At 35.5% G+C, this 14318-nt stretch overlaps 1 protein-coding gene across 3 annotated transcripts; it reads left to right on the forward strand.

Annotated features, from left to right (window-relative positions):
• The first annotated feature begins 1438 nt into the window (after positions 1 to 1438).
• LOC125867828 (DExH-box ATP-dependent RNA helicase DExH15 chloroplastic) lies at positions 1439 to 12990 on the forward strand. Of its 3 annotated transcripts, none has more exons than XR_007446676.1 (17): positions 1439 to 1927; positions 2031 to 2206; positions 2334 to 2447; positions 2812 to 2920; positions 3018 to 3104; positions 3618 to 3736; positions 4292 to 4439; positions 4661 to 5260; positions 5336 to 5614; positions 6147 to 6353; positions 7452 to 7814; positions 8934 to 9170; positions 10130 to 10350; positions 11650 to 11749; positions 11838 to 11984; positions 12325 to 12473; positions 12715 to 12990. XR_007446676.1 is itself a non-coding variant. In XM_049548411.1 (16 exons), the coding sequence occupies exons 1-16, from the start codon at positions 1457 to 1459 to the stop codon at positions 12421 to 12423; spliced, it is 3477 nt and encodes a 1158-aa protein (XP_049404368.1). In that variant the 5' UTR covers positions 1439 to 1456; the 3' UTR covers positions 12424 to 12528. The 3 variants fall into 3 exon arrangements, 1 of the variants encoding a protein (XP_049404368.1); XR_007446677.1 differs by having other exon boundaries at positions 12753 to 12771; XM_049548411.1 differs by lacking the exon at positions 12715 to 12990 and having other exon boundaries at positions 12325 to 12528.
• Positions 12991 to 14318: the final 1328 nt, after the last annotated feature.

The following is a 14318-nucleotide window of genomic DNA, read 5'->3' on the forward strand; positions in this document are numbered from 1 at the left end:
TAGTTCCACCACTACACCACACTCGAATATTCTCATACTTAGAAAGGCTATATGATCTTTATTCATACTATCTTTTTTATATATTATAAGCATACATGTTGATGGTTTAGCTTCTTGACATTTTAGATATTGACACATTCATCAAATAAATATGTACAATGAATTTCTACAAGCTAAGGAGGATGTCCTGATGAAATATATATGGACTATTGACTAATTAACCACAATGATTTAAGAGCCAAGATGGAAAAAGACCAATTTGTAGGCTTCTTAAATTTTCATATGATTTAAAACACAATAAAATTCAAAGCTATTGAAAGTTGTGGTGCATCTTGGGTCCACTCAAAGTGAATACGATCACTAATTGTTTACACAAATGAATCATTTTCATATTTTAATTCATTCTCACTAATAACGTACATAAAGTAAACATAAATAACTATAAATAATTATAAGTCATAATAAATGTGCTGAATAATGTAAATGCAGAATAATACAATTGAAATACCACAAAGATCTGATAATATAAGTTAAGAACTTCTAAAATTGAAAGATAAATACATAAATATGAAATAACTCACTACAAAAATAGAAAGTTAGATGAAAGAAATAAAATTAAAGTTCAAAACTGTGAATCAACAAACAATTCACCTTGATAATTACTGCTCATAGGAAACATCCAGGAACATTCATATTTTAATATTATGGGAACGGATTGATTAAGTACTACTTATCTTTTTCCTACCAATGAACATATTAAGCAAAATTTTATCAAGTGGAGTTTGGGAAGGATAAAATATACATAATAGAAATATTATTTCTGATAGACCCTTGACTCAAGTGCATCAAGACTCCAGAAGCAAACTTTCATTTTATCCATGCCTTCCCAATCCGGTGAATTTGACATCATCATGTCCCAATTACCCTGGAGTACAAACTTGAAACTATTTTGCTTGGAAATTGTTTGTGGGACAAGTCTAACTTCCACATCCGCTTTATCCCATGCAACACTAAACTTTTAGTCAAAATATTTCATTTTGATCTTGTTCAATCAGAATCCTTTAGACTCCAGAGTCTATCTCCAAACCTCAAACCTAACATTAACTTTGTCTCATATCTCATTCATCAATACTATATCATCCGCAAATAACATATACCGTAAAACTTCCTCTTAAATAAATCACATCAACTCATTCATCACCAACGCAAATAGGAAATGACTAAGAACTGATTCTATCATATATGTTCTTTATTATCCTAATAATATATACATTGTGACACCCTCACACTTTGTCACAAGGACTATGTGTCAAATTGAAATATTATTGTTGTATTCGAAATGATTACTGTTCCTTGATATTTTTCTATACGATGCCGTTTTATGGCACGTAACCTTTAGGAATAAAAATCTTTTATTCTCTTATACAAATTATACAATTGACAATTCTCTCCCGCCATGACCACACTCCCTATCCTCTTCCCTTCACTTTCTCCTTCAAACTCCATAACCAGTCGCTCTCCATTTCCACTTCTTCACATACAAACCCTACGATTCTGCTCCGTCAAGTCAATCCAGAAGAATCCGTTCACTTCTACATCTAGAATCTTCTACAAATTTCCGAGCTCAATTTTTCCGGCGGAGTCTCAAGACGAAGACGAAGATGAAGATGAAGACGAAGATGACGAAGATGATGATGATGAAGAAGCAGCGGAAGAGTACGACGACGTTTATGCGGAGGTTTCAGATGGAGGCGAAGACAGCGAAGATGAACTGGAAAGTTCCGTTAGTTGTGAAATATTTAACATTGAGGAATCGAGAAGGCAGAGAGTTGAGAAGCTGAGGAATGAAGTTAGAGAGTTTGGTGATGGAATTATTGATGTGAATGAACTTGCTTCTATTTACTCTTTTCGAATTGACAAATTTCAGGTTAGTTTTTGTTTTATTTTTCCTTGCTTAAAGTAGAAATAATCAATTTTGTTGTTTATTTTCATTTTCTAATTATGTTGATATTTTGTGCGAAATTTTGTAGCGATTGTCGATTCAAGCTTTTTTGAGAGGTTCATCTGTTGTGGTGTCTGCGCCTACAAGTAGCGGCAAAACTTTGATTGCTGAAGCTGCTGCAGTTGCTACAGTAGCTAGAGGAAGGAGACTATTCTATACTACTCCTCTAAAGGCTTTATCTAATCAGAAATTTCGAGAATTTTGGTATGAGTGTTTCTAAAATATACTCCCTATCTTCTACTATTTCATGTTTTATATGATTTGCCTCTTGTCAAAATTTATCATGTTTCCCACTATAGAGTATTTATGTTTATTTTGTGGTACTTTACAGTGAGACATTTGGTGAAAGTAATGTGGGGCTTCTCACGGGAGATTCAGCTGTTAATAGAGATGCTCAGATTTTAATTATGACAACTGAGATTTTGCGCAATATGCTGTACCAGAGGTACATTTCAATGGGTTTATATACTGTTGCATTTTAGTTACTAGAAACTGAGTTTAATAGCATGCTGCTTGCTTGGAAAGAGAAAAAGCTTTTTGCATGTGACAATCTGGTTTAACTTTCTTATATAGAAATTTCAAAGACTCAAACAAAGTTGGCTATGTATCTATAAAACTGTTATTGAGTTCTAGATTTATAATTTGTGCAATATGTCTGCTAAGCAAGCAGTCAACAAAGAAAACATGGCTTCGCTTAAAAGTTAGAAAAAAGAGTTTGAAGGATAAAGAAACTGTCAGACTTTTCTTCTACTTATTTACTTGTTTTATTCATTCCTAAATTTACTACGGCATTACACTTCACTCTGCAGCGTAGGAATTGCTTCCTCAGATGGTGGTCTTCTTCATGTTGATGTAATTGTTTTGGATGAAGTTCACTATTTAAGTGACATATCTCGGGGTACTGTTTGGGAAGAAATAGTATGTGTCTTTTGAATGTGCAAGTTCTTTACATCTCAATTTGTCAGCAGCCTCAGTACCAATTTTCTATATTTACTCCCCTCTTTCTGTGTTTAAGGTTATTTATTGCCCAAAGGAAGTTCAACTTATATGTCTTTCAGCGACTGTTGCTAATCCAGATGAGTTGGCTGGATGGATTGGTCAGGTATTGCAGTGAACAAATTCTGATTGCACCAAAAGTTATATTCATCTATATCTATTGCTTATATATACACTGAAGCCTATCTGTTAAATGCTTCTCCGGTCCTTTAATTTTGTTGCTGTCTCCAAGTTGTACTATTCAGATTGAAGTTCTTTTGGGCTGGAGTGTCTTTTTCTTCTTCATTCATAGTAGTAGAAGCTAAAAAGATGAATTTGTCCTCATAGTGAAAGTTAGAGGGTGTTTGGATTGGCTTATTTTAAGTAGCTTTTGGCTTTTAAGCTCTTTTTTTAATTTAGGAGGTGTTTGGGAAAGACAAAAAATGCTTATAAGCACTTACTTTTAGGCCAAAAATTTCAAAAATAAGCTAAAAACCACAAGTTGGGTGTGGCCATCTTATGGCTTTTAGCTTTTAGCTTATAAGCTACTTAAAAAAAGCTAATCCAAACACACCACTTAATCTAATGACAAGAAAGAACAGATTGTATGTTCACTTCTCTAATTTGACGATCTTTCAAGATTCATGGTAGGACGGAGTTGGTAACATCAACCAAGCGTCCAGTTCCATTGACTTGGCACTTCTCCACAAAGACAGCTCTATTACCTCTTCTTGATGACAAAGGAACAAGCATGAATAGGTAGGATTTTCCCCTTAACTCTTTCATTGATCTTCTCGTCTTATGTTTATCAGTGTCAATGTCATGCATAATGTTTTGTTTCTGGAACTTATAGCACTCACTGAATTTGCACTTGATTTCCTTTGTAACATTGGAATGACTTGTAGCATGTATTGCTTTACTTGTGATAATATTTTTCAAAGGTCATAATATATGCATGATTCAAAAATCAATATCTTGGTAAACTACTGATTCCCAGGTACTAGTTCATTCAGTTTAAGAGTTTGAGCCCCTGTTCTCTCTTTTCACAGCATATAACTAAATAACTTATATGTTGTTGAAGCATGCCACATACATTTTGAAGTTCAAAAGATTGTATCTACAAATTTTCCAAGAACTATATTTCAGCTACATATGATGGATTGGCTGAAAAAGAAAAAACCTGTGGCGGCATGTTGAAAAACAAATCATAGTGGTGTGAAATGTTTTCGATAGTATTTGGAGGACAAGTATGAATTACTTACCCAAGAAGGTGCTGAAGTTCTCATTTTTAATTACCTTGGTCTGACTGTGCAGAAAACTTTCACTCAACTACTTACAGTATGATGAATCCGGCAGTGAACTATACAGGGAGGAGGGATCTAAAAGAAGAAAATCAAGAAGACATGAAAATGCTGTTCGTCCCCTTTCAAAGAATGATATAAGTAATATTCGACGCTCACAGGTATGCATAGAAGCTTATTCAGTCTGAACTTTTGTTTTACAATGTTATTGCCCCTTTTTGTAGATAATTTGTTGCAGCATTATCGTTTTTACCAAAATTATTAAAAGATTGTCATTTTCATAGAAAACTGTTAATATAACTTATATCCTGAAATTTTCCTGACAAATAACTGATAGATATTACTATCTTCAAAAAGTTTAGTTACAAAGTCATATTCTCAGGTACCTCAAATTATAGACACACTGTGGCATCTAAAGGCAAGGGATATGCTTCCAGCAGTTTGGTTCATCTTTAGCAGGAAAGGATGTGATGCAGCTGTCCAATATCTTGAAGACTGCAGGTTACTGGATGAGTGTGAAACGAGTGAAGTTGAACTGGCACTCAAGAGGTTCCGTATTCAATACCCTGATGCTGTGCGTGTGTCTGCAGTGAAAGGCCTCCGCCGAGGAGTAGCTGCACATCATGCTGGCTGTCTCCCCCTTTGGAAATCATTCATTGAAGAGTTATTTCAGCGAGGTCTAGTTAAGGTTGTCTTTGCTACCGAAACACTTGCTGCTGGCATCAATATGCCTGCTAGAACAGCTGTCATTTCATCTCTCAGCAAAAGGGGCGATAGTGGACGAATCCAGTTAAGCTCAAATGAATTATTCCAAATGGCTGGGCGTGCTGGTCGTAGAGGTATTGATGAAAAGGGTCACGTGGTTCTTGTTCAGACTCCTTATGAAGGGCCTGAGGAGTGCTGCAAAGTTCTTTTTTCTGGGCTTCAACCTCTTGTTTCACAATTTACCGCCTCCTATGGAATGGTGCTTAATCTCGTAGCGGTACGTACTTCAACCTGAGCCTCCTTGACTCATTTTATTTTTAATTTCACGATATTATGTCTTCTTATTCTCCAGGGGGCCAAAGTTACCCGTAGATCAACTGGGCTAGATGAGATAAAAGTCACACGAGCAGGACGGACTTTAGAAGAAGCAAGGAAGTTAATTGAACAGAGTTTTGGTAATTATGTTGGAAGCAATGTCATGCTTGCTGCAAAAGAGGAGCTTGCTAGAATAGAAAAGGAAATAGAGACACTTACTTCAGAAATCAGTGAGGAAGCGATTGCTAGAAAGAGCCAGAAGCTCTTAACACAGTCAGCATATCAGGAGATTGCTGAACTCGAGGAAGAATTAAGAGTAATTTCATTACTGTTGCTCTTGATCTTTTATTGCCTCAAATTAGACAGTTTTTTTCCTGGCAAATGAACATTCTTTTTCATTGCTTATCAGATAAAAAGGTTTACTTTCTGACCTGAAAAGCCTGTAGAGTGCCAGTTTGTATGGTGAAAATACTTCTACCTAATTATTCAGTATAAACTATTAGCTTTCTTTTTTTAAATATTCTTTCAAGGTTCTTTGTCTAAAGGTAGGGTAAGGTCTGTGTGCACCCCACTCTCCCTAGTACTTACTTGTGGGATCGCACTGGGTATGTTGTTGTTATTTATCCAAAGGATGGCTTTCTAGTTACACTGGCCTGTATGCTTCAGTTTCTGGAAGCACGATAATTGAAAAAGGATCTTTTGTCATTTCTAGTTGGCATCCTGTTGAAAAGTAATCTAGTTTTCAGCATGTCCTACGCTGTTTTCAACCACGATTTCCTCCAGCTCCAGTAATTTTAAAAGCATACTGAAAACATTCTAATGGTGGTCATTGTGCCTACCTTTTCCAGGTTGAAAAGCGTCTTCGAACTGAACTCCGAAGAAAAATGGAGCTGGAAAGAGTGTCCTCGTTGAAACCTTTGTTAAAGGAGATAGGAGATGGACACCTTCCATTCATGTCTTTGCACTACACCGACAGTGACGGGGTACAACATTTAGTTGCTGCTGTTTATCTGGGGAAGGTTGATACTTTGAATACTGAAAAGCTTAAAAGTATGGTAAGCATTTTATGTGACCCCTTTTTTTTTAGTTTAATACTAGTTAGTATGGAAGCCTTTGTGTCATCAACAAGTACATGTTTACTTCTACCTCCAAAGATGCAATTAACTTGTATATTCAGCATTTGATCTGCAAACGCCTTGTTGCATACAGTAGAAAGCTATGTTGTAGGTGCTTTGCTCAATTGCAACTAGTAGCAAGCTTTGTTAAGACCTTAATGCAGTTCTTGCTCTTTGTTGTTAAAGCTAATAGGCGACATGTTTACTATATTATATAATTCCCTGCAGTTTGCCATGTTTGTAAAGCTTTTGATTTTTCTACCATGTTCTCCTATTCTGACTTGAGTGTGGGGGATCATGTTGCCATCATATTATCTAATCTTAATTCTTTGTCTAAGATCAACCGGTCAATCAATCAATCAACTATTCCTATCCCAAACTAGTTGGAGTTTATCTTAGACTCTATGGTGCTAAATATCTTGTTGTTGAAAGAGTCCCTCTTTCTCTCTTTCATATCTTCCAAGTCATTTGGTTTATGCCTTATGCATTCTCCTTCAAATTGAGGGAATAAATGGTCATTATTATAGTGCATTCTGTTTGAAAAGGATTAAGAATAGTATTGTATATAGTGTCCTACGTGGAATAGGATTGTAATGTTGTGTCGATAAGATACTCTCATGAGATATTGTTACAAAATTTGTGAAATCAAGTGATCAGCTTGCAAATATTTTCACCAAGTTCCTCTTCGGTTCTCGTATTAGTTATCTGTAACAAGCTCGGACCATATGACTTGTATGCACCAGCTTGAAGGGGAGTGTTGTAGGATGGTTTAAAGTGTCCTACATGGAAAAGGACTGTAATGTAGTGTCTATTAATAGGCTAAGTGTAATAATGTAGAATACACAATTCAATATATTTTTCTCCTATATTTCTTACATATTCCATATAAGATTTTTATGGTTCGAGTTGCTATGCAAATTTCTAGTCCTCTTAAAGCTGTTTGTGATTATACTACTGCAGTTTCCTATTAAAGAAAAAATTCTTTCTTCGGTTACCTACTGTACAGTAGTGGGAATGTGTAATCCTTCTTCTTTTCAGGTGTTGGACAATGAGGCCTTTGCATTAAAGACAGCAGTGGAAAATTTTGAACTTGGTGATAATGGAGGTGAAGATGTTAAACCGTCTTATCATGTGGCTCTTGGTTCAGATAACTCTTGGTATCTTTTCACAGAGAAGTGGATTAGAACGGTTTACAGAACAGGCTTTCCAAATGCTGCCTTAACTCTTGCTGACGCCTTACCTCGTGAAATTATGGCTGAGCTTCTTGATAAGGCAGATATGCAGTGGCAGAAGTTAGCTGTGTCTGAACTTGGAGGTCTATGGTGTATGGAAGGTTCTTTGGAGACATGGTCTTGGAGTTTAAATGTTCCAGTCTTGAGTAGTCTATCTGAAGATGATGAGGTACCCTGTCAATCAACTTCATTTTCGGGTGTGATTGTTTTTCTTTTGTTGAATGGTTTTTATCTAATATGGGCATTTCCTCCTCAAGTTGATAATTGTTAGCATCTGCTTTTGCATTTCATGTTTATTTTGGGTCCGCGGGGTGGGGGTTAAGGGTGGATGTGGGAAGGAGGGATGATGGAGAAACAGTCAAATACGCTGATCTTCCGTTTAGCATAATCTTTTATTAAAAAGTAAAATTTTCTTGTTCTTGGCCAATAGATATTCGTATCTGGAGTCATAAGGACCTCATATATATTTATTCCTGTGTTTAGGATTGCTCACTATAAAGAGTATGCAAGAATAATTGTCTTTTGCTTTATTGATGGTATTTGCATATTTAGTGTTCTCCATTCGAGATTTCGCCCACGTGTAGTACTCTGGTTAGAGTTGCTACTGTGTATGCAGCAATTAGTTTTTCTTGGTGAATTGCCATTGGAAGTAAGGACAACCTGTGGTTCTTTTGGTTGAACTTTTTAATGCTTGGAATTAGGACCGCTGTTTATATTGTTCCTTGTGTTACTCTCATCATTATTTATTTTGCAAGTTCCAGTGATAAGAACTAATGAACACTAACATAGACTTGCTGGTCCCGAAGATCAGCTGCCATGGGTGATTATGTGACATACAGCCACCGTTGAAAACATCTTTCTGTGATAACCTTTGACATCGTTTCTTAAAACTGAAGATTTATACTTCCAAGTGTAAACAATGATGGTCCATACTAGAAATTATGGAATCCTTGAACAAGGCATGTTTAGTTTCTGTCTTTTTTTTTTTTCAACTCTGTGTAGGGACTTTCAGCACGCTGTTTGTGCTGTTGATATATACAAAAGTTGCCATTCTCAAAAGAAAAATGCTTAAAGTGTGATACTTATAATTGACTTATAGGTCTTCAGAATCACTTATCTGTGTCTCTCTCTTGCACACATCTACTTACAAAAGCATAGCATGTCATAAAATAACTAGCGTCACATGATATATGATTTACTTTCTTTTTAGGTCTTAAATCACATGAGACATCAAAATATTGAGCCTAACTTGTACACTTCATAAATCTTTTTGCTGATGTATTATCAGGTCTTGCAATTATCTCAAGCATACAATGATGCAGTAGAATGCTACAAGAGCCAAAGGAATAAGGTCTCTCGTTGGAAAAAAAGGATAGCTCGTACAGAGGGCTTTAAACAGTATCAGAAGATAATTGACTCAGCTAAGTTCACTGAGGAAAAGATTCGCCGGTTGAAGGTTAGGTCGAAGCGTTTGATTGGCCGTATAGAGCAGATTGAGCCAACTGGTTGGAAGGAATTTCTGCAGGTATATTACTGCTTATCTTCTTGTCACATGCCATTGATTATACTCTTTGTAGTTGTGCAACTTTTCATCCTTAGCCAATTATGTCTGCTACAGGATCCTCATATCGGACATGATTGAATATTCAGGCTCTTCTATTGTATAAAATCTGTTTTATCCTCAAGCGTGCGTACTATTCTCCTATGTTCTTAAACACCATTCTTTAAGACCATCCTTGACCCAAATAGAAAGAGAAGAAGTTATCATAGTATTATTTTTAAGAACTTATTCTTGTTGGTCTCCTTCATCATTTTCTGGGGATTTGCTTGGAGATTAACTTTTTGATTGGAAGTTTAGAAATGTTTGCTAATTATCAGGAAAGAATGAATAGTTTACTTCAGTGAACTGTGTATTTCTGTAGTCTTTGGGGAAATCTTTTGGGAAGCAGCATTCTCTTTCGCAAACCTCCACTCTAAAATTATATGACACTTCCCATTTTGGTACTTCTGAAATGTTGACGCCAATAAATTTTTGTACAATTTTTATAATCTCAAGAATTCAGATTCATTAAAGTAATCCCTACTTTAAACTTTTGATGTGGTGATTTCTCTATCAAACTAAATTTCATTTTTCTTCCACTATCATGACTATGCTATAGAAAGTCAAATTAAGATCTCAAACTCCATATCTAGTCAAAAAGGGTCATATGAAATGAAATGGGTGGTCTGCATTATAAGGAAAAGGATTGAGAGGACATTTTTGTGATGTTGCCTAGCTGGATAACTGAACTAGTAATTCTTTGTTGATAATTTTTTTCAAAATAGAATATACTCTGGAAACTGCATTAAGCATCCATGACTCATTGTTATTTTACTTGGTCTGGTGACTTTCTTGAGACAGTTTTCCAGTTGAGATTGAATCCCTTAGTTAGGTTGTTTTTTTACCAAAAAGCAGAGAACTAACTCATCCTCAATGTCTGGCAGGTCAGCAATGTTATACATGAAAGTAGAGCATTGGATATCAATACACATGTCATTTTCCCCCTAGGTGAAACTGCAGCTGCAATTCGAGGAGAAAATGAACTTTGGCTTGCAATGGTTCTTCGAAATAAATTGTTGCTGAACCTAAAACCTGCACAGCTTGCTGCAGTTCTTGGTAGTCTAGTTTCTGAAGGCATTAGGCTTCGGCCCTGGAAAAATAACAGGTAGAATCTTTGTCCTCAAGGTGGAGAGTACTATCAGTCTGGTATCAACTCCATATTTTCTGGGAGCGCCTTTATATTTTTGTGTGACTGTGTAGGTTCACTAGCTCTTGCATATGCCTTCCCATAAGAATTTTCCTCCACCTTGTAAATAAAGGACTTGTCTTATTAAGAAAATGGTGGCTACTGCTGTTCTTTGTCTTTAGCATTTCCCTTTCCCTCCGGTCCTTCCTCTTATATCCTGGGTAGAGGGATCCACAATAAGTTGCTTTTATCTTGCCCCCTGAGAAGGCATAAAGCAGGATAGTGTCATGTTAGAGTTAAAAAGGAATAGATGGGTTATACACAAAAAGAAGAAAGTGCAGAGGTTTGGCGAAGTTGGTTTCCAGACTAACAACCTAAACCTGCCTATGATCTTAATGGGGCCGCCTGATTCAGCATAGGCTTCAATACCCATATATGAACTTGCACAGACTGCAGGTCGTAGGTGATCTGTTCATATCCCTGATGCGGCTGTCGTTTCGTTAATGTCAAGTATTTCTTATGAATCTGATGCTGTCTTGAAAGATTATATTAAGTAGGAGTTTGAATATCCAGCTGAAATCTAGTGTGGCAAATTCTCGCGGAGTAAAAACAACTTATTCTGATTTCCTTTTAGAAATAATTCCATTTGCTGAGATTTGATTTGAAGTTTCATGCAATATAATCTAATTAATAGTTGAAATGGTTGGAAAAAAAAAGTACCCAGATCCATCTTACGGAAGAGACAGTATTTTTCTTTTACTACACTCTAGTTTGAATTACACTTGCTTCTCTCTGTTGTGTAACTTGTGTCCCGGTGATTTCCAGAATTTTTGTTGGATAAGAAGGTGAACCATATTTTAGATGCCATGTTGTTTTACTTGTGCTTGACCTCAAGACTATCTGGAGTTTGGAGATTGGTTGCTCTATTTGATAGCTGGATAGTTGTATTGTGGTAGGTACTATATGAAGCAGAAATATTTTTGGGTTTTTGAAATAAAGAGGTTCTTATCTGTTTTACCATTTAAAAATTTGGGTGCAATTCCTCTGAGACAACTGCTTACGGCTTCATTTAATCCAGAATTTAATGCTGAGTTCTTGCCATCGCTTTGTATTCCTTTTGGTCCACTAGGTATTTTAAATAAGAATTGCAGAAATCGAAGCAATTATTTAGTGAACTTCTAGTATTAGTTCATCATAGTTGGCTTCTACTTGATCGCCAATGTTTTATAAACCTCCGTGTTGAAAAGGAAAACTCTGATAAACATCTTCTGTCTGCAGTTTTGTTTATGAGCCCTCTACCACTGTCTTGAATATCATTGACTTACTGGAAGAACAAAAAAGCTCACTTCTAGAGCTTCAGGAAAAGCATGGAGTAAATGTGAGTTTTCAAGTTGGATTGGAGCCCGCTTTATGATTTGTTCCAAGTAGGCTTTGGACTTTATTAATGTGAAACAAATTATTTACAGATTCCTTGCTGTTTGGATAGCCAATTCACTGGCATGGTTGAAGCCTGGGCTTCTGGTCTTACATGGAAAGAGATTATGATGGACTGTGCAATGGATGAAGGAGATTTGGCTCGCCTTCTACGGAGAACGATTGATTTGTTAGCTCAGGTATGCATGTTATTAAAGACTATCCATCTCTTGCTTGCTCTAATTTAAGGAATCGATATTGCACTAGTGCTTGCATTTTCTTGGGCCGCCATTTGCAGTCAATCTTCTCTCTCTCTCTCTCTTGTTTGCAATTAAATAATTACTATTCAAGTTGAGAACTGAGTATTACAAAGTTTAATGGGCACACCTCTAGGCACCAACCTATATTATTAAAGAAAGACAGACCATCCTAACTTAAGCTAAGTTTCCTATTTTCGGTGATTATTTTCTGTTTTTCATTTCATTTCTTTTTTTTAATAGTTTTTTTCCTGTTTCATTTTGCTACTCTGCATGATTACAGGTTCCCAAATTGCCTGATATAGATCCACTGCTGCAAATCAATGCCAAGAGTGCCTCTAGCGTAATGGACCGGCCACCAATAAGTGAATTAGCAGGATAATATTCAAACAAAAATTCATCATCTCCTTAAGAAGTCAATCTCAAAGGCAGGTAACAATAGCCACTGTTCCTTGAGAAAAATAGAACTTGATCAATTTAGTTTCTGTCGACAGTTAGTGAATTTCTCAGTTGTCACCAGCATATCGATTGATGGTTCATCCATGATCTTTATGATTCACACAGCTTAAAGTTCTTATCAACTCCCAACTCTTTACCCTTGCAAAGTAGACTCATATTCGTCTTCTTTCCGTGATACTGATTTATCTCACTGTCCTGAATTTTACTGGTCTAGAACCATTTTCAGAATGGGTTTGAATTTAACTGAGCCAGGCTCTGCCGTTGCTATAAAGAGATTGCTCAGAGCAAGAATCTAGCGACAGCATCTCAATAGAAAATCATTATTTTCCCATCAGAAGTATTAGCTGTATACATCTCTAGTAAGGAGTATCGACACTTGGTAGAATGAACGCGGTGCGGAAATGAAGTATAGATTCAATGTAAAAGGGTGATTTTCTCAGTAGAAGTAGAAACACATGGCACAGGAATGAAGAATCCTACATTTGATGCAGAGGAGAGGAAAGTAATCCCCTAAATTACACATTGAAGTTGATTGTCCTCCGATTTGCTTGGAGGATTGTCCTTTTTTACTTTTTTTCTGGGAGTAGCAACATAGACTTAGACAGAATGGTATATGACTCGCTTTTACAAAATGTGATTGTTGTATATTCCATAACAAGAAGCAATTTGTTATTTGTAGATTAATCAGGATTTTAGCCAAAATGTATATCACTATGTAAATGGTATTTTTTACCAATTCCATATAAAGCTTTATAATTGTTTCTAGTTAAATTCACCCCACCATTCAACGTCAAAATTTTGATATTTTTTATTTAAATTTACTATAAAAAATATTTTTTTTATATAAACATTTGTTTTGTTTGATATTTTTAATAAAATAAAATTTAAAAACCTACCCAATTTTTTTTTTTTGTATGGTTATTAATATATTAACCTGAGATTTTTCTTGGAAAAACACAACTATCAGTTCGATTGATTTTTATAATTGACACCCATATCCAGAATTCATATGGGGCTCAAATTAATTCAGATTTCCATCACACAAGGTCTATTTAAGAGTAAGTATTTACTAGCATGATTTTTTTCAAACTCAAGACTCAAATCTTAAACCCCTAGTTCAAGCTAGAGGAATTTTATCCATCTCTATCATTTCTTCTTTTTTGTTTCTAACGCGATGTTCAATATTTTATATTAAAGTGTTGACTAATTAATCTCAATTCGTGTAGGCCTATTTAAGTGGAAACATTCCCTAGCACGATTTTTTCATACTCAAAGCTTTAGTCCCAAACCTCTCTGTTAGGGTGAAAAATCCTATATATCCCAATGATTCAATATAGATCATGAGTTTCACCATCATATGTTGTTGTAGTCGACCTAGCCCACACAAGCTTTGGAATTTGACGAGTTGAACTAACTCACTATGATGACGGGTCATAAAATGATCGATCCAACCCAATCCCGAACTATGTTGGATCAGTCCACCTTTCCTAAAATATATTTCTTTTATATTTTTTAGAAGTCTCGAGCAAAGTCTTGAACAAATATTTTTCAACGGTTGAGCAAAATTTCTGATACGTTTTATGAAAAAAAATCTTGATATATTTTGTAAACTGAATACTCTTATCACTTTTTTTGTTAAAATGTTTCTTATTACGTATATATACACAAGTGTTTCTCTTAAAAGAATCCAATCTGCATGACAAAGGATACTTGAGATATAAGTAAGCATTTCAAATGTGTTCATTTAAATAAGCTGAATAAATGAAACACAACATGAAGAAAGATTTTATTTTGCCATCTATTAATCTATCTAATTGA

Source organism: Solanum stenotomum, chromosome 6 (assembly GCF_019186545.1).
Source record: "Solanum stenotomum isolate F172 chromosome 6, ASM1918654v1, whole genome shotgun sequence".
NCBI lineage: Eukaryota > Viridiplantae > Streptophyta > Magnoliopsida > Solanales > Solanaceae > Solanum > Solanum stenotomum.

Bases quoted from the DNA above. Each gene is read 5' to 3' on its own strand.
- LOC125867828 (XM_049548411.1), top strand. From the start codon at position 1,457: ATGACCACACTCCCTATCCTCTTCCCTTCACTTTCTCCTTCAAACTCC. The intron at 2,448-2,811 runs GTACATTTCAAT...TTCACTCTGCAG, and splicing joins CGCAATATGCTGTACCAGAG to CGTAGGAATTGCTTCCTCAG. The intron at 10,351-11,649 runs GTAGAATCTTTG...TTCTGTCTGCAG, and splicing joins CGGCCCTGGAAAAATAACAG to TTTTGTTTATGAGCCCTCTA.